Here is a 20,102-nt window from a genome sequence, read left to right as displayed (position 1 = left end):
GCAGGGTGTTTCCTGTTGGCTGTCAGCCTACACACACACACACACACACACACACACACACACTAGTCTGGGTCACCTGGTGGTTGGACTTTGATACATTTCAACCAAAAGTGTTGTGATCAAGGCTGAGCGGCTTTTGTAAAAACACGAACAGAGCCTGCAGATATCAGCTCTCTGCTTCCTCAAAAACTGCCAATGTGTGTCACTACAGGCCATGATAGACTGACAATACTTATAGAACTGCAACTTAAAGTGGTAATCCTCCACTGGTTTTCAGTATTGATGCAGGAGGCCATATCAATATCTATTCAACATTTGATCAAAAATTGAAATGTATATGCTCTCTGTCTCTCTGCCCCCCTACAGGAGAACCTGCAGCAGCTAATAGTCATGTCCCTTCCCAACATCCTCTGCATCGCCAAGGATCCACTATCAGGTAACACACACACACACACACACACACACACACTCATTCTTGCTGCAACTACTAACTTCTGAATGTTATTGATGACTGTGAGCTGTCATCAGAGAGAGGCCTAAAGCAAGAAAAAGAAGGTCAAAGAAAAAAGAAACACATTACTATTTAATCCAATTGGTTATGGATCATGTCAATTTATCATACATTCTGGGCCGTTCATGATGTTACCCCTACTTTTAGGAACATACAAGGCCTTATGGGACATTTTCCAGAGTGTATCTTATTGGATGTACTTGGATTTTTGTGTCTTGATGGGAATGCTGAGAACTACTGGGTGAAAAGTCAGGTTATTATTTTAAATCTCACCTTAAGAAGCAGGCTGTGATGGTGAGTCCTGGGGGGGAGATAGAGTGTGTGTGCGTGTGTGTGTGTGTGTGTGTGTTAGGGGTCATTGACCTGTGATCGTGAGATTGTAAAAGCACAACACACATCAGCTGTTTTGACATCAGTCTCAACATTATTTTCTACTCCTATTTGATTTGATTTGATTTGATTTGATTTACTACTATTTGATTTATACTGCTGCTTGACCCCTTGTTTTCTACTCCTAGTTTTATATTGCTACTTGACCTTTCCTTATTTTCTGCTGCTAGCTGTCTGTCTGTCTGACTAGTAGTTTTGCATGCTACTTCCTGGATCACTTCTTCTAGGATCAGTGTGTCAGCCAATGGTGGTTCTTATCTAGATAACATGTTGACCAATCAGAGAGAAGCCTGATTTCAGTATGGTCAATAAACTCAAACTTTGAACATTTCTGCCCGACTAAGTCAGTTCAGTAACTGACAGTTTTGTCAGTAATGATTTTTTTTGTTGATATTGCCTCTAGTGTTATGTACCTGTTACACAATTAACTTTGATATAGCCTCTAACAAAGGAATACATGCACTTTTCATAGTGTGGCCCATTGCCTAAGCAAAAATAGGGTGCTGACACTGACAGAAACAGTATAATCTAAGGGTGCGATCACACCTGCAATTTGTTTTATTTGGTCTGAACCTTAGTGGAAAGGTTGACTTTGTTGCATTTTTGTGCCCAATTACATGTGAACCAGGGTTTTGGCAACCTGTCATCCTGCCAGTTAGTGATTTGGCAGTGGGGGAGTCAAAACAAATCTGATTCCAGTCACTGTAACTTTAGCTCAACATGATGGACTTGTCTGCTGTCTTTGCTGTAATTTATCTTCTCTGTTCTCCACACCAGTTAAGAACACATGAAGAAATAGCTGAATATTTTATTATTCTAGACTTTCCAAGCATGAGGAACTGTGACTGTCAGATGTCAACATCTGTCTCCTTGTACCCATAGTCCTTTGTGTTTTGGGGTTGTTTCTTGTAGTTGGTTGGTATTACGTTCTCACCCCTAACAAACCACACCGCAGTTCTCTTGTTAGAGGACTGAGACTCACATTTTCAGTTGTCTTAGTGCCACCAGAGTTCAAATGGCATTGTTCTCACCTGGACAAACTAAGGAGTAAACTCTCCAGAGTGTCCAGTGTCTGTGCAGGCCAGTGATACTACTGTATGTTGTGTAATGAGACTGAGTCTATATTCTATCTATCTATGTCTAGTTTCTGTGTCAGTGTTGCAGAACTGCTGGTGGACAGTTTGAAAGTGTCCGGATTGACTGCATCATTGCAGATTTCAAAACCGTGCTGTTTTGACAAATAACACTTAACAAATCATTTGTAATAATTTTTGATAATAAATAATTAATTGGTTTACTATTATATTATTTTTTTACTCTCTATTATTACCCTTTTATCTTGTGGCCCCTTCTTGTTTTTCCTAGTTTTAATTTTTAAGGGTATCATGATTGCTTTTATTTGATTGTGAAAGCACTTTGTAAACTCTGTTCCAAAAAGTTCTGTACAAAAAGATTCTTCTTCTTCTTCTTCTTCTTCTTCTTATGTGCTCACAATGTCATGGGCTTTAATCCGTTTGTCAGTTGAGTGTGTGTGTGTGTGTGTGTGTGTGTGTGTGTGTGTGTGTGTGTGTTATATGCTATATTCTGATATACATGTGTGTGTTGTCCCCCCACCCCACCCTCCCCTCCCCAGCTAAGAGCATGGAGGAGCTGAGAAGACTGTTGCTGCTGATACTAGGCTGTGCTGTCCAGGTAACACACACACATACACACACCCCAGGAAGTGCATTTCAGTCTGTTTAGTTTTGCATGTCTGAGCACAGCCTTTCTATAAGCCTGCTGATAAGAGGCAGGGTGGGACTGGATATGGGTGGGGCACCATGGGAAAAAAAAAAAAAAGAAAGACAAATGGGTCACTTTACAGGAATATAGCAGAATGTATGTTCCAACTTGAATCACGCATTCATCGCATTAGATGATGCTTTTTCAGCCCGACTGGAGTGGAAAGCAGGCTGAAAAACAACATTAACAAACCAGGAAGGAAAAGCATTTTTAGGGCATTTTTAGTTGTGGAAAAGTCATGGAAAAGTCATGGGAATCCTGTAATTAAGCTGTAGATCAACTAGTCAGCTGTGGTCAGCAAAGAGTTAACCGAGTTACCTGGAGCAGAGGGGAGGGGCGAGTCTTCTGGGAGGGGGATCAGGTGCTCTCTCTCTCTCTCTCTCTCTCCCTATGTATTTGTTCGTTCAGCTCTTAATTTTCCACTATCTCCTATCTTTCTTTTCCCTCTCAGCTCTCCCTTTTTGTTCCCCCGCGGCTCTTTTTGTTTCTTCCCGCCTCTCTCCAAATTTCTCTCTCTCTCCCTCTCTTTCTTTCCTCCCTCCTTTTGTCTCCCTCTACCTGTGCTGGTTTGACTGGTTCCAGAGAAGAGGGATATGAGGGAGGAATCAATGGAAGCACAGAGGGAGGGAGAGGATAAAGCCAGAGGAAAATGCCATTGATGTTGTTCAAAATAGTCCATTCTTCCGTAACGGTCAAACAAACTTTATTTCCCGACCTCAAACTACATTTCCCATGGTCCTGTTCTGCTCACACCACTGTTACAGCAAACTACACTCCCGTTCTGTTTTGCCAATACCACCATTAACCTGTGTTGTTAATGCTTTTTTTAATTTAATTTGAGTTTATTTTATTTTTAACCCATTTTTAATTTGAATGTGTTTCCTGTTTTTATCTCCTTCCTACATATGTGTATGTGTGTGTGTGTGTGTGTGTGTGTGTGTGTGTATCTGTCTCCAGTGTGAGCGTAAGGAGGAGATGATTGAGAAGATCAAGCTGTTGGACATTGAGACCCAGGCTGCCATCGTCTCTCACATCCAGGAGGTCGGTAGAGTTTGAGGCTAAAGTCCAGCCTGGGTCTTCTAAATGAAAATTAAACCAGTACAATATATAATAAATGTCAAACTGATATCCAGATTTTTAAATAAAAACACAAAAAATGCCCCCCCCTTCAAAAACAATCTGTTGAGCGACTAATTCCAGATTCCCAAAGCTGGAAGAATATACAGAAAATATGGTAACACAAAGAAATAATCCAGTACTTTGGTTTTTGGTGCTTGCTAACACTGATGTGATTCAGCAGTCATGAAACAATTTTGATACACAGCTATAACTAGGGTGGTGGGTGGGTGATATGGTTGTAATCAGTATCACAATAATCATAAGGGTGTTTTTCAATATCGATATATATATATATATATATATATATATATATATATATGGCTCACGTATGCAAAATCACATGATGTCAAAGAAAACTGACATTTTCAACTATTCCATAAATGTTTCACACCTCATTTTGTCAGACTTTTAAAATAGAATTTGTCAATTTAGACAGCAGAATTATGTGTCACGATATCCCAAAATCACCATATCATCACCATATGATTCCACTGAAAGACGATAAACTGTAATATTGAATTATCACCATGCCTTAGCTGTAACTAACAGTATTTTTCATCCTCCTTTTGATCCTCGTGGCCCACTATAGCTGGGTTTCCATCTAAGCGTTTTATGTGAATTACGATGCATAGAATCAGTGGGTCTGAATGTCTATGAGGATCCTCGGCTGAACTGAGTTTCTTTCTGTGTGTGTGTGTGTGTGTGTGTGTGTGTTCCAGGTCACCCATAACCAGCTGAATGTCCTTGACTTGTCCTGGCTGGAGGAAGAAGCAGAGCTAGCGCAGGAAGAGCTGGACCCTCTGTCCCGCAACATGGCTGTGTCGCTACGGCAACTCATTGACCAGAGAGACAAGGCTAATGAGGTATTGAGACACACACACACACACACACACACACTTTTAGTGGGAGAATATTGTCCTCCGCATCCCGCATCTTGCTTAACCGAGAAATGAGAATTCAAAGCGAACTTAAGAATGAACTCTGCTCTCCTCCAGGCGATCGCGAATCTGACCCAGGAGAGGGACTACCTGTCCAGTCGGCAGCCCCAGGAAGGGTGCAGGTCTCTGGGCATGGGCGGCACGGAGCGTGGGCCGGGCTCTGGAGGCGTGGGAGTGAGTAACGGAGGCCTGGCTCTGACCGTGTCCGGCCTGACCAAAGAGGAGAAACAGCATCTGTCCGTGGAGCTGGCCGACACCAAGGCCAAACTCCGCAGATACAGACAAGAACTGTGAGTATCAGAAATACATACCTAGGGTTTACCATGGTGAAGTTGAGTATTTGAGAAGCTATGGTCTCTCATTTAGATGATGCTTACAATACTCCTGTGACCATAGAAACATCATGCAAGAGTGAAGTGCTAGGAAAAGAAATACTACCCGGTCTAGTTAACCATAGGAGGAGAGGGTGAACCCGCCTAAACTCATTTTACCAACCTTTTTTTTCATTTGCAGAATAAAAAATACCCACCTATTTCGGGTTTAAATATATCTTTAGGACTGAAATTCATAGTAACATCATAGTAAGTCATATCAAAGATTCCAGTTACAGGTAAATGTATTAAAATGTTTCCTGGCAAACTTCTATGCTACTGGTCGGCCTGTGATTGCATCACCATGTGTAGGATTTGGAGGATGAATAGAGATAGAATGGATACAGGTTGTTCTGACAAGTGTAACGGTGTATATACCGTAAAACTTCAATTAAAAGCAGAGTCCCAATTAAACGCTGAGTCCCTTTTACTGGCCGGGTGTGGCTACACGTTTGGACAAATAAAGGCCGGTCTCAATTAGAAGCCGGTTGCCATTGACGCTGAGAAGCAGATTATTTTTTTTTTTACTTGCATTCAAATGTCAGTCACATTTCTGATCGCCATGGCGGCACAGTAGGTAGGTAGGCTACCGGTATTTTTGATCCGGGGCTCGCTCTCTCTCTCTCCCTCTCTCTCTCTCTCAGTGCATGAGGTTGGCCTAGATGCGCTGTCTCTCGGAGCGAGATCAAATGAATGATTCGTAATTTATATGTTATTCGATAGCCTAATTTTTATACATCAAGTAATATTCATACGGTACTGGTTTAAATAAACAATTTGATAGTATTTCCCATCTTTGCTGAGCAAGAGTTTTGTGCGAAAGGAATTAAAGGCCTGTCCCATATAGACGCCTGTTCCAAATATAGGCCGGTTGAGTTCAGTGTTTGAAGCAAATAAAAGCCCGGGCTATTAATTGAAGTTTTACGGTAAGTACATAGAGATGAGGTTGAAAATTGGTGGAGCGGTCCTTTAAGGCTAAACTATGGCAATACAGGCAGCAAATGGAAACCATTATACAGCCAAAATAGCTAATTACGCTGTCTAGTTCCGATAAATCTACTGCGTAATCACAGAGGGTATCCATCTATTTGGAGATTAGCTATAAACTCCCACTATACAGAACAAACACAACTGGAAGTCATTCTGCAGGATACACTGTCTAGTTTCTTCTAGCTAGATATAATGGAGGTTAATAGTAAGGCAAGTCTACTGTATGTTTCTCCAGTCTCAGTTGTTTTAGTAGTGAAACTCTTTAATTACTCAACCTATCTAGACATACAAGGGTGTGCGGTTGACGACGATGCAGTGGTACGACTTACCGTAAAATTTGAAATTGAAGCTAACCTGTTATTTGTGTGTGTGTGTGTGTGCAGGGAGGAGAAGACGGAGCAGCTGATGGATTCAAAACATGAGGTGGAGCGTCTGGATCACGAGTTGCAGCGAGTGAAGCAGGAGGTCAGCGCCTCTTTATCTACCATTACTGTTTGTTATGCTTAATTAGATGATATATCATGGGGATATATCACACTGGACTGCATGTTCTGGGGACACGTCACACGACTTTTAGCCTGATTCTCGACATGATTTGGCATCACAACTGATTTTCCAGATCGGGGCCGAGTCGTTCCTAGTCTGTGGTGATTGTACAGATGATCTTGTATTGTGCGAGGGTTTGTTTTGCTGTAAAAAGGTTCTCAAAGTAACATTACAGAGGAATTATTGAGGATAAATGACCTGTTAATACTAATGGAAATGCAGCTTTGATATGTATTTTGAGTTGAATGTATCTTCTCTCAGCTTAAAAAATCTGGATCAGTCAGTTTCCTTTCCTGTGAACGATCAGGAAAGTTCTCTAAGCTCGTTGTCAAAGGATGCTGGCTAATTATGAGGAAAAAGAATCCGGGATGAGGCTAATCATAGTTTTCAACTTCAGTCTCATATTTAGAGGGGATGATGAGGGGGTAATGCCTTACTTTTTGACTGGCAACTGTATTGTTGTTACTGAAATTGAAACATTAATTCATTACACTACTTACTGCTGGGAAAATGAATTATATTACCAACGTGTTACCAACCAACACTGTTCACATCCCCTCAACCACAGTCCTTCTCAGATAATATGGAGAGAAAATGAAGGAAAACAGACTGAGAAAAATATCTCCAGCCCCACATTTTGGGGTTTTTGCTCTTTTATTTACCTTTAGATTAATGACTGGTCTACCTTTTTAACTTGTCTTTTTATTTATTTTATTTTTATTTAACCTTTATTTAACCAGGCAAGTCATTAAGAACAAATTCTTATTTACAATGGCGACCTGGCTGTCTTAATTGATGAACAAAACAATACACATAGTGCGGGTCTGAAATGTCTTAAATTATATTATCTAACACCAAGACCTGAAATTGTGTTTGAATACAGTCAACTACGGTATTATAAGTTTAAAATTCAGTTTCAGAGATCTTAAAAATGTTGTGATTTCTTGGGCTGCTGTTTTTCTGGTGGGAAATCAGCTCAGTCACACAGACCTAAATTCTGAGTCTACAGTTGTTTTCATTTGCACGTTTATTTTAGTCACAAAATTGGTCTCATGTTTCATTATAACTGGCATGAAAAAGGTCTTAAATTTAACTAACTTCAGACATTGTGAAAATAGAAAGTGTGTGTATTTTCTCTTCCTCCATGTAGATTCAAGTTAGTATTTGGTTTAAGTTAGGGTTAGAGGTTGGGGAATGAATGTAGTGGATGGCAAGTGATAGTACAAGTATAGTAATACAAATGTGTGCATGTATTGTGTGTGTGTGTGTGTGTGTGTGTGTGTGTGGTGCAGAACCAGTCTCTGTCTTGCGAGGCTCGCTCGGTGCGGGTCTACAGAGACGAGGTGGACTCGCTGAGGGAACGAGCCACCCGGGTCGACCGACTGGAGACGGAACTGACCAGATGCAAAGAGAAACTCAACGACGTTCACTTCTACAAGACCAGAGTAGAGGTGCAACCAGAACTTGGCACCACACATAACTACAGTTACAGTTTTATTCCACTGAACACAACTATAACTATAACTAAAGTTTCATATTTTTTACAGTGCACATCTATACACTTTCTGTATACACGTGTAGCCTTCTGTTGAGCTGCTAATGCAAATACAACACACTTTTGCTCATCCTGTATATATGCTGTAATTCACATTTTATGTATTTTATGTATACGCATTCTCATATTTTTTTCATTTATTGTACATTGCATATAACTTGACACTTCTAAAAATTTTAGGTTATTTCCATACTGCATAGATTTTTATAGTTTTGGTATATTTTCATATCGTTCATGTTTTTCATTCATTTTTGTGTCAGTATGTTCTACATTTTGCACACCCTGCATGCATGCTGTAATTCATATACTTAAATACTTTTCATTCACATATTTCTATTTAATATGTTCTTGTGTTGTGTTTAATACTTTTCTCTATTCTTCTTAATTATATGCTATTTGTCTTTGCTGCATCCTACGACCCGATTACATCTAATCTAATCATCCTCTTACTATACATATTTAATAACCACTGTATAGTCTATATTAACACTTACATGATCACAAGCATGATTTTGGTATCCTTATGAACCTCTAATACGAACGTCAATCTACTAAAACAGACAGAAAACGAGCACTTTCTAGAGTAAAACCCAGTGCTGAGGTGAAATGCATAAAGCTTTCAGCTGACAGTGGAGACACAAACACAATATGAAGCCAGACTGACTTGGCAGCTGGCAGTGGCAGGCCACTCAATGTGTGTGTGTGTGTGTCCGTCCAGGAGCTTCGCGACGACAACCTGACTCTGATGGAGACGAAGGTGCTGTTGGAGGAGCAGCTGTCGGCCTCCAGGGGGCGCTGTGACAAACTGCACACACTGGAGAAAGACAACCTGTTACTGCGGGCGAAAATACACGACCTGGAAATGGTAATAATCTATCTAGCTATTTATCTATTAGGGTTAAACCAATATATCAGGCCAATATTGTCCTATTATTAAAATCTGATCTGGTCCAGCCAGTGTGGTCCACCTCTGATTTGATGGATATGATGCAGTTTGATTGATTATATGTTTATTGCAGAATTGAGTATGCAAAAGTATGTTGTTATTATTATTGTGGGTTTCAATGGTGAGCTTTATTGTCCCATGATGGTCTAAATGCTGTTTCAGAGGTTTTTCCACCCTGACAAGAATAGAATTCTGGGAGAAACACTGATTACTTGTCATTTTTTTTATTTCTTTTGGCATGAAAATGGTCAAATTGAAAGATTTTGAATGGCGCCACAAACAAATGGCTATTGGCAGCTTCAATTCAAATGTATCAATATTGGCATCGGCCTTCAAAAACTGATATCAGTCAAAACCTGATATGGACCATGATGATATCAAGACTGGTACGCACCGCTGTCATCACAGCTTAAACTCATAGAACTCAGGGTTGGGTTAAATTCACTAAGTCTATTAACATATGTGATGTAGTCTGTGACACATGAAATTCATTCTTTAGATGAAGAGTTTTGGAATTTTCTGGCATGAAAATGGTAGATGTGTCTGTCTAGCTGCTCATATCGGTCTGTGTGGTGTGTGTGTGTGTGTGTGTGTGTGTGTGTGTGTGTGTGTGTGTGTGTGTGTGTGTGGTGTCCAGGAGAGGGACAGTGAGCGTCGGAGGCTGGAGGAGCTGGTGGAGGAGAACATGCTGCTGGAGATCGGACAGAAGCAGAGTATGAATGAATCGGCTCATCTGGGCTGGGAGCTGGAGCAGCTGTCCAAGAACCACGACAACACAGAGAGTACGACATCACTCTGTTCTCTTCTATTCTGTTCTATCTATGGATGTGAGTGCGTGTCCGGGGGTACCATCCTCTCGTCCGTCCTAACTGAAGTATTTTTCGGCGTTGCAGCTCGCAAGTCGTTGGTGCACGAGCTGAACGAGTGTGTTTCCAGCCGGGTGTTGAAGCTGGAGAAGGAGAACCGGGAGCTGCAGTCCTCCATAGAGAGACTGAGAGAGGAGAAGCACCTCCTGCAGGAGCAGCAGCTCCACACCCAGGAGCTGGACAGGGAGAACCAAGGCCTCAGCACGAAGGTAGGAGGCGGTCACATCGCCAAAATTTGCTTCACCTCTCATTCACTTCTATTGAGAGGGCAAAAAAAAAACATAATTTCCAGCTGTGAAACAAAATCCAACATGGAGGAATCTCAAAATGTGGCAGTGTCACATCATCCATCGTGTGACCGGACCATTATATTTCAGCAATAAGCCACAAAGTGCCATGCTTTACAGTTATTTTAGAACAGCTAAGAGGTGGCTCAGCCAATCAGAACTGAGGACTACAAATATCTGTTCCGTTTGGGCTTTGAAGATGGCTACACTTATGAAAAGGATGTGAAAATACATTATACACTGTATCTTTCGCAACAGTTGATCTCTGTCCATTCATTTGTTTGTTTATTCCTTCGTTCATCCATTTTTTTGTTGTTTGTTTGTTAGCTGGAGCGACTTCAGGGTTTATTGGACCAGGAGAGACTGACCAATCAGGACATGGAGTCTCTGGGGGAGGAGCTTCTGAAGGAGAAACAGTGTCTGGAGAGAGAAATACACACTCTGAAGGCCGAGAAAGACAGACAGGTAGCTAACACACACACACACGCATAAACAATACACACACTTTCTGTTTTGAGGGTGTGTCAAGTTAAGTTAAAACTCTTTTAGACATTTGCAAGTTAAAATGAAATAAGAGACCAAATTGTATCTACTACTATGTCTCTACTCGGTTGTACTCTACTGCACTATACTGTACTCTACTCCACTGTACTCTATTGTACTTTACTCTACTGTACTTTACTCTATTCTCCCCTACTGTACTCTGAAGCCCAGACATCCAAAGTCGTTTTTTAACTCTCAATTCTGCTTTGTCTCGTCCAATCAGATTTCAGAGTTGGAGAGCGAGCGGCAGCACCTGTCGGATGCGGTGGGGTCTCTGCGCGAGCGCGCTCAGTCCAACAGCGAAGCGAGAGTCCGGGAGGTGGAGGCAGAGAACCGCCAGCTGCACCAGAACATCACCGACGGCGGCTCGCGATTGGCCAGCCTGGAAACCCAGCTGAAACTAGCCAGTGAGGAGGCAGAGAGGCTGAGGGAGAAGGCGGGACGATGCGAGGAGGCGGAAAGAGAGACGGGGAGGCTGGAGAGGAGCAGAGATGCTCTGAAGAGAGAGGTAATAATAATAATATAATGCATTTTATTTGTAATGCATCACAAACAAATCTCAAAATGCTAGGAAAAAAGTAGGCTTGCTATACTGTACTGTGTTGTATTCTACCATTATATACTCTACTCTGCTGTGCTGTACTCTACTTGACTACTCTACTGTTCTCTACTGTTCTGCTCTGTCTTCATTCCTTTAAAATTTTTATTTTACCTTGTTTTTTAAATGTGGTGGAGTAACAGGAAATCAGAAAAACTCTTTTTTGCTTTTTTTTGGTGTGTTCATTGACTAATGCATTTACTAACATGAATTAAACATGAATACCATTAACAAAGATTAGTTAATGTTAAATGCACATGAACAACTGCATATACATGTTTGTTAATAATGTTAACTAATGCGTTTACTAACATGAATTAATGAACAGTGGCATTAGCAAACATTACTTATTACTTAGTTAATGCCAGGATATGTTTAGGTAATACATGAAGAGTTTACACTTTACAACAGTGTTACCGAATTACATGAATAACACTCTATTCATGTTAGGTAATGCTTATTGTGACTTAATCACTGTAGTTAATGTCAGGATATGTTTAAATAATACATGAAGAGTTAGGGTTTCAATTTAATACATTGGCATTAACAAACATGTAGAACAACATTACTAAATGCAATGTTTATTGTGCATGTAATATGAACTCATCTTTGTTAATGTCACTGTTCATGCTTAATTCATGTTAGCAAACACGTTAGGTAACATTAACAAACATGTATATCAACATTAATTGATGCGATTGTTCATGTACATTTAACATTACATAACATATTAACTAATAACTAATCTTTGTTAATGTTGTAATTCATGTTTAGTTCATGTTAGTAAATGCATTAGTTAACATTAGTTAATGAATTAGCTGAACTTAATGTAAAGTGTTACCTTTTTGGGCTTATGTGTAAATCTTGGGGAGGACTAAATTATAAATATAACTCTCGTCTGTTTCACCTCTAGGTTGCGTCTCTGCGTGCGTCCAGTGAGCGGTCGGAGGCTCTGGAGAAGGAGGCGTCCTCCCTGGAGCAGGAGGTGCGCAGGCTGAAGCGGGAGGCGGAGGAGGCCCGGCGGGAGCTCCAGCGGCTCGGGAGGCGCGAGGAGGAGAACAACCTGCTGACAAAGGAGAACCTAGACCTGCGCTGCTCCCTGGAAAACCTGCGCTCCTCGGCCTCCCGCCTGGCCGCCCTGCAGGAGGAGCACAGGGAGGCGCAGAGGGAGAGAGAGGAGCTGCAGAGAAGGCTGGAGGATGCCAGAGAGGAGGCGCGAGGGGAGAGGAAGCGGGCGGAGAGGCTGGAGTTGAACGCGGCCGCTCTGAATCAGGAGAAACACCGCCTGGAGGAGGAAAGAGAGCGGAGCAGAGAGGAACGGGAGGAGGCGGAGAGGGAGAGGCGGGAGACGCGGGGCAGAGAGGAGGAGCTGCGGCGGGAGGTGGACGAACTGAAGGAGGAGAGGAGGAGGAGGGAGGAGGGCGAGGAGGAGAGGAGGAAGCTCCAACTCGACCTGGACCAGTCAGAGAAGGACAGGAAACACCTGGAGAAGGAGAGCTGGCGCATCAGAACGCAGCTGGAGGCTAAAGAGGCGGATTTGGAGGAGAAAGCCATGCGACTGGCCACGCTGGAGAAGGAGGGCGGGGCTCTGAGTAAGGAAGTGGATAGGCTGAAGGAAGTGGCCGTCAAAGGCAAGGAGTTGGAGAGGGAGAACAAGGAGCTTCAGAAGCAGGCGACTATTGACAAGAGGGCATTGGCTACTCTGAGAGAGGTAAGGAGAAACGGTTGGACTGTTCAGCTGTGTGGAAATGCAGATGACCCAGGGATTCAGAATTTGGTCAGAGTTACCATAATGATAATGAATGACTATAAGACCCATTCCCAGTTGTGTAACACGGAGCTTTGTGTGTGCAGGAGTTGGTGTCAGAGAAGCTCAGTGTCCAGCAGCACAGTGTTGAGTTGGAGAGACTGAATGAAGAACTGGAGAAGGTCGGACTGAACAGAGAGAGACTGCTGCAGCAAGAACACACACTGGAGGACAGGTAACACACACACACACACACACACACACACAGAGCCTACAGAAAATATATTAGCATGTATTTGTCAATTATATTCATATTATGATATTGGGCCTAACACTGACACCACATATTGATATATTAGACACATTTTAAGGCTGTTGATCAAATTAAAATCATTTTGAGGTTGTTAATCAAACAGTGGATGAATGGATAATTTATTGACTTACTGATTGAGTATTATTAATTTATTTATTGTTGATTTATTTTGTGTGTGTGTCAGTAGGTACAGGCTGTTGGAGTCTCGGCTGGAGGAAACGGTCCAACAGACTATGAAGATTAAAGAGGAGAAAATCTCCAGTCTGGAGCAGAAACTAGAGGAGAGCAGCACACTCAACGCTACACTACGCACAGAGTTAACCACTGTAAGGAGACACACATACACATAGACACACACACACACACACACACACACACAATCCACACCCCTCACCCTGAAATGAACGCTTTTCCTGTCCTGAAAACGAATGTCCTGAAAACGAATTTTCCCCACTTTACTGGATTTTCTGTTATCGTGGAGATTTGGACTCATCAAATCAATCAACATCAATCTGGGGGAAAAAAACTAAAACACAATGTTATCACACAAACTGGCTAATGTGATGGAATGTGAGGAACAGTTCGCCCTAAAAATGAAGATTAATTTTCTACTCAGCCCATGGCAGTGGAAACTCCATTGAAGTTTGTACGAGCACCAAACACACAGCGAGTTAGCGGCCACTGTTGCATCTTGGCCTTCTTACAAACAGTAGAAGTGAATGGGGTCTGGTTGTTAGAGTTCCAAAAAGGGCAGAAAAAGACTGAATTTCTCGAAACAGCTCCAATCCTAGTGTTTTGTAATTTAGATTTTTACGGTGACCTTTAACACAGACAGGCACACACAAATCTTTAGCTTCTGTACAATGTTTTTTAATCTGTATCTACAGGTTAAAAAACATTGTACAGAAGCTAAAAATTTGTGTGATTAAATTGTTTTTACATATTGTTGATTATTTAAACGTGCCATCACATCATATTAATATTGTGTTGTTGTATTGCTAAGTGTGTTGTAATGAGTTTGTTCTTCTGCTACAGGCTCGTCAGAAGGTGTCTGCCCTGCGTCAGCAACAGGAGGTGGAAGAGAACTCCCAGCAGCCCTCAAGGCGAGACCGGGGTCAAGGGTCAGCCACCACTGAGTTACTACAACTCAAAGATCATCTCATTGATGTGGAGAAGAATGTAAGATTTTCCGACAGTGCATTTCTCATATTTCTCAAAATTTCTGATTTATTATATATTGGATATATCTTTAGATTTAAGTAGTACATACAGTATATTCAACCATTCTCTCAGTATGTTCTACTGCTGCTATTTTTGCACACCCTGCCTACATGTAATTCATATATTTTCATACTTACTATACTTATATACTTAATTTGTTCTAGTGTTTAAATTGATGGGTTAATGTTAAATACCCCCTATTTGCTCTATTCTCATTTATATTCTATTTTACTTTACTGTATCATATTGACTGCGTTTACATGGACTTGAGTATCCCGGTTATTGAATGGTTATTGAAAGGGTTTTTGAAGTATCCCGTTTTTGTGTTTGCGCATGTAAACATCATCAGAAACCTGGATAAGCCCTTATCCCGGTTTTGAGAAACCCGATTATGCTAGCTGGAGTACTCCGAAAGAAACCGGGATACTGTTGCATGTATACATCTTATCCCGGTTTCTGACCGCTGCCGACTACCTGCGCAGGCGCGGCTTCAGCCAAGTGACAGAAAACACAAACAATGGCGGCAATGAGAGCGTCTCACTTCTGGAGCGATGAGGAGATGGAGCTTTGTCTTTCGGTGATGAAAGAATTAAATATACTTGGCAGTTTAGATGGGAGAAAGCATCGAAATGCTGACCTATTCAAGTCTGTAGTATACAGACTACAGTACGCCGGTTTCCCAACACGTACAGTGGAGCAAGTCAGCTCACGGTGGAAAATACTAAAGAAACATTACTACGTGGCCAAACATCAAAACAAAACAGTCAAATTAATTTAAGGTTAACCGTTACAGAGGGGTATCAGTTTAAAGATTTCAAAATTGCCGGTTTGTGTTGTAAACGTCACAGGCGCCTGCGCAAATAGCATGCAGTAGTCAGTAACCGGGATACTAGTATTTATCATGTATACGGGGATATGAATAACCAGATTTCTCTGTGTTCCATGTAAACGCCATATCCCGAATATGATCAAAACCGGGATAAGCCTCATAACCGGGATACTCAAGTCCATGTAAACGCAGTCAGTGATAATTCATGTTAATAATTAATGTTTCATCTTATCCACTGTCATTGGAGCACCTCTATTATAGGATTGATAGGTTGGTATTCCCTCTCAATGTTGAGTGATTGATCTTTGTTTTTTTTAATCTTTGTTTTTTTTAATCTTTGTTTTCATGTTTTTTTACCCAGAATGCCTCCCTGCAGACAGAGAGCAGTTTATTGAAGGAGCAGCTAAAACAACTGGAGAACCAGAACGGTTCCCTTAACAACCAGATGGTGGCGCTGCAACGACACACTACCACCCTGCAGGAACAGAATACAGCCTTACACACACAAACGGCAAAACTACAGGTATACCATACAGCAGTGTTTCCTCTAGGATTTTTTTTAGCAGCGGGGGGAAATGGTTTTGTTGTACCTGGGTGGTGCGCGCGCGTAGTACGCCGGCTGTCGGAGTGAATATCAATAGGTAATTAAAAAATGTGAAATAAAGTGACACTTGACTGCAAAACAAACTTTAGAACATATTTATTGACATATTTACAACAACATATTTATTCATACATAATGCCTCTTTGACCCACTACTTACAGAGGGCACTGTATATTAGCCTCAGTGGCAAAGTTTGCAGCCTGGCTGAGAGCACTTAATTTTTCTTTAATTTTTCTTTTGAAGTAACGTTACCGGTATTATGATTCACTGAGTCCGCTAACATTAACGTTAACGTTACCTAGCTAACGTTAGCTGGAACATTATTTCACGATATATTATTAATATTCATAATAATTAGTTGGCCATGAACATCAATAGAGAATACATTGCGAATGTAAAATCTATCTAACTTAACGTTAGCTAGTTAAATCTACCTTTCTCTCTCTTCTCTTTCTTTTTCTCTCTCTCCCTCTCGCCTTGGCCGGGTGTCGCCACTCCTGTATCCGTTGTTTCAAATTAAAAGCCCTCTGCAGAGTTGTGTAATTGCGACTTCATGACATTTCATAAAATTCTGAAGCAGCGGCAGCAATAATTTTGCAGCGGCGGGCCGCCACTGCAAAATGTATATAACGGAAACTCTGTGCCATACAGACAAAATTGGGTAAAGTAAAGTGTTTTTGGCTGCAATAAATACTGAAAAACTGGACTAATCAGTAGGAATAAAACAACATTTGTAATATATTCCCCTTTCTGCTGATATATTTTAACTATTGAGTCCTGTCTTTTAGGTGGAGCACTCCACGCTCTCTTCCCAGAGTGCCTCTCTCATGGCCCAGAATGCCGTGCTGCAGGGCCAGGTGGCTGCCTTGGAGACGGAGGCGGAGTCGTGGCAGCGGCAGCGCGAGGAGGCGAAGCGAGGCCGAGAAAGCGTGCTCAACGACCATGAGCGCCTGCTCAGCGTGCATGAGAGGCAGGCGCATGAGTACGAGCAGCTGATCAGTCAACACGCCACGCTGAAAGGCAAGCAGAGGGCGCTAGAGAGCGAGCACAGGACGCTGCACAGCAAGTAAGTCCATAACACACGCGCATAAACCCTAACTATAAAGCTAAAGGTCCTGTGATGATCCTAATGTCACCAAGGTTCAGGGATTATTTTGTTTGTTCATTTGCAGCATACATATTTAATGTGGATTCTGTGTGGTTCACTCATTCAGTCGGTCCTAGAAAATACAAGGCAAGAGGAATGGCTAACATAAATGTAAGAAGAATTCTGAGTATTTAACAACCTTAGCCCGGAAATGGACTATAAATGCCATTATTTTGATTAAGTGTACAGTCTGCTGGTCGATTGTGACAACAACGGTAAAGTTTTGTTATCAAGTTGACTAGTGTGTTCATTATCTAGCTTCTACATAGCATATAATGCAATGCTCTGGTCACACGCAAACCCTACAGTAGCAAGCAGTCTTCTGCCAGTGCACCGTATTGTGTGCATGACCAGAGTATTGTCAGTGGGGAAAATATAGGAGATAGTGAGGTAAATAGTGGACTTTTGGACCCACAGTGCAATTATTTGGTTACACAACACCTGGATTATACTGCATGAGGTGTGTGGACATTTTATGTGTGGTTTTTTTTAAGCTGTATAAAGATGGCCCTGTTAATTTAAGTAGTTTGGGAGAAGGCTGAGATGGAACTACGGGGGCTAAATTGCTCTGAATTTTAATTTGGGGATAAACTATTCCCTTAAGACTCCACTCTTACAAATACCTTGGGAATTCTGATTTAGGTTGGATTTCTGTTATATTTCTATGTGGGAAAAGAAGTAAGAAAACTCCAAGAAAAGCCCTGGAGGCGCATAGCATAGACATATAGCCTGTTCTAATAGTTGTTATTTATAGCGTGTGAATAATTTCACTCATGTGTGATTATGGTGGTGATTGAGCGTGTTGAGTCAAATGGCAAATGAACAGTGATGAATCACATGTTGTGTGTTTCAAGAGCTTTTAGGAGGAGAAACCCAAAGAAGTTGAGCCCTCTGTTGCAGAAGGTGCTGTACTACAGGCAACCAAGCTGCTGTTTTATGTGCTAGTGTGTGTAGGGATGGAGATCATTAAGATTGCTGAAGAATGTGAGGCAGTATTGATGACTGATGATATTATTTGGTCAGTGTGAAAAAATATCAGATGTACCTCACCAAACTATCAGCTTAGAGGGGAACATTGGTCCTAAATGCTCCCTTGATGTGATTTTGTTTTAATTTAAAAAAAAAAATAGATATTACTTCCAAATAAGTATCTGGAGAATTTGCTTGATCTTTGCTTGACCCATTCCCAGTTGACACCCATGCTCTATTAGGACCAGACTAGGGGGTGGCTTATGACTAGTAGCTGTAGATCTATATTCAGGTTATGGCTATGTGGGACCAATCTAATAGCTGTAGATCTACATCGTAAACTGATGTAGTTTATTATAGCTCTGCACTACAGAACATAGCTCCCCTCAGGCTCTCTGGATGTACACAGTCACATGAGGTGCACACACACACACACACACACACACACACACACACACTGTTTTCCCAGTATTAGTTTGATGGTGATTATTGACGTCCCATGCCTGTACCGTATTGATATCAGCACCAGTGGCTGTAGGTCACAATAATATTGATGAGTGACTGACTGACAGCAACATCAATCAATACAACACCACCATACTACCAGGGGCCAACCATTATCTGTGTAACTCAATTTAACTCCCAAAACATTCCTGTGATTATTTCTGGCATATTGTGGAGTTTATTTTTCAGAAGGGCAGCAGTGCCAAAGTAGACAATATGGAGCTGAAGTCAGAGTTTATAGAGAGAAGTTACCATGCCGCTAATGTTTTTCCGAAGGTTTTGAAAGGGACTTACAAGGTACGAGCTGGGTGGTTTTGAATCTTGATTATTTGTGATGTCCGCTGTCTATCAGGGTCATTGCTAGCATGGTTAATGCCATTTTACCAGATATGGCTTTCTGCTGTACCTCCCTATAGTGTTTTAGATCCTGTTTTGTGAACAGTGTTGGGTGCTATCTTACGTGCTAGATTAGTTTTCTTCATAATTGGTCATCGTCCTCTCATACAGTCAGCTAGTTTTAGATGAGAAATGTTAGAAAAGTTCGCTTTATCTGGGTGGAATTATTCCCACTGCTTTGATTTTCTCCAGTAAAAGGTGTAACAGAAAAGTAATATAATATAACAAGTAATAAATGTAATAAATTACTACTCCCACTAATAAGTCAGTAAGTAATATGTAATACTATTACTTATTACCTATTACCCAACACTATCTGTTTACATGTTGACCCTGACCCTGGTTAGTCCCACTTGGCCCTGCAGCGGAAATGTGACTACTAATGTTTAACTAGCTGAAGAAATGGACACTGTGTTGCTCACTGTGAGCCTGCTCTGGCTGGCTTAGTCTATATTGACTCTTCCCCAATCACTGATGTTTAACTAGCACGCTCACACTGCATGCAAAAACTAGCGTGCAAAAAATCAAATGTGAATCAGTTGCTTAGTTGCTTTCACTCAGGTAGGGAGAAGTGAATAAATAAGCTTACTGAGTGTGAAAGTACCAACATTAGAAAACAAATACACGAGAAAATGGAAAGTCAGACTTACACAGTGTGACATCATATTTTGATGTCAACAAGAAAACATGGCGGACAGCACTGGGATTGTCATTTCTTTCCGGTGTATTATCACTCTCTCTTATCATGTCTCTCTCTTTCTCTCTCGCTCTCTCTACAGGTATTGCACCTTGCTGCAGCAGAAGGAGAAATGGGAGGAGCAGGAGGGGCGTGGTCAGAAGGAGAGGGAGGAGCTAAACCAGGAAGCCCAGAAGAATCGGCTCCTGCAGCAGGAGAATCTGCAGCTGAAGACAGAAGTGGACCGGTACGCA

The 20,102-nt window shown here is 41.5% G+C and overlaps 1 protein-coding gene across 1 annotated transcript in view; it reads left to right on the top strand.

Annotated features, from left to right (window-relative positions):
- Positions 1-20,102, top strand: part of ccdc88c (coiled-coil and HOOK domain protein 88C) — a 51,491-nt gene that overhangs the window by 15,245 nt on the left and 16,144 nt on the right. Inside the window, exons 4-22 of the mRNA XM_078289355.1 lie at positions 367-436; positions 2,535-2,593; positions 3,641-3,724; positions 4,522-4,665; positions 4,798-5,030; positions 6,485-6,566; positions 7,940-8,098; positions 8,921-9,067; positions 9,786-9,930; positions 10,042-10,223; positions 10,629-10,766; positions 11,068-11,352; positions 12,356-13,153; positions 13,297-13,424; positions 13,687-13,828; positions 14,538-14,681; positions 15,914-16,075; positions 16,945-17,222; positions 19,952-20,095. Of these exons, the coding sequence (XP_078145481.1) occupies positions 367-436; positions 2,535-2,593; positions 3,641-3,724; positions 4,522-4,665; positions 4,798-5,030; positions 6,485-6,566; positions 7,940-8,098; positions 8,921-9,067; positions 9,786-9,930; positions 10,042-10,223; positions 10,629-10,766; positions 11,068-11,352; positions 12,356-13,153; positions 13,297-13,424; positions 13,687-13,828; positions 14,538-14,681; positions 15,914-16,075; positions 16,945-17,222; positions 19,952-20,095 (3,524 nt within the window). The remainder of the gene's footprint in view (positions 1-366; positions 437-2,534; positions 2,594-3,640; positions 3,725-4,521; positions 4,666-4,797; positions 5,031-6,484; positions 6,567-7,939; positions 8,099-8,920; positions 9,068-9,785; positions 9,931-10,041; positions 10,224-10,628; positions 10,767-11,067; positions 11,353-12,355; positions 13,154-13,296; positions 13,425-13,686; positions 13,829-14,537; positions 14,682-15,913; positions 16,076-16,944; positions 17,223-19,951; positions 20,096-20,102) is intronic.

This window comes from Centroberyx gerrardi, chromosome 17 (genome assembly GCF_048128805.1).
Source record: "Centroberyx gerrardi isolate f3 chromosome 17, fCenGer3.hap1.cur.20231027, whole genome shotgun sequence".
Classification (NCBI taxonomy): Eukaryota; Metazoa; Chordata; class Actinopteri; order Beryciformes; family Berycidae; genus Centroberyx; species Centroberyx gerrardi.
The sequence above is the reverse complement of the archived record's forward strand: the minus strand, read 5'-3'. Positions and strand labels throughout refer to the sequence as shown.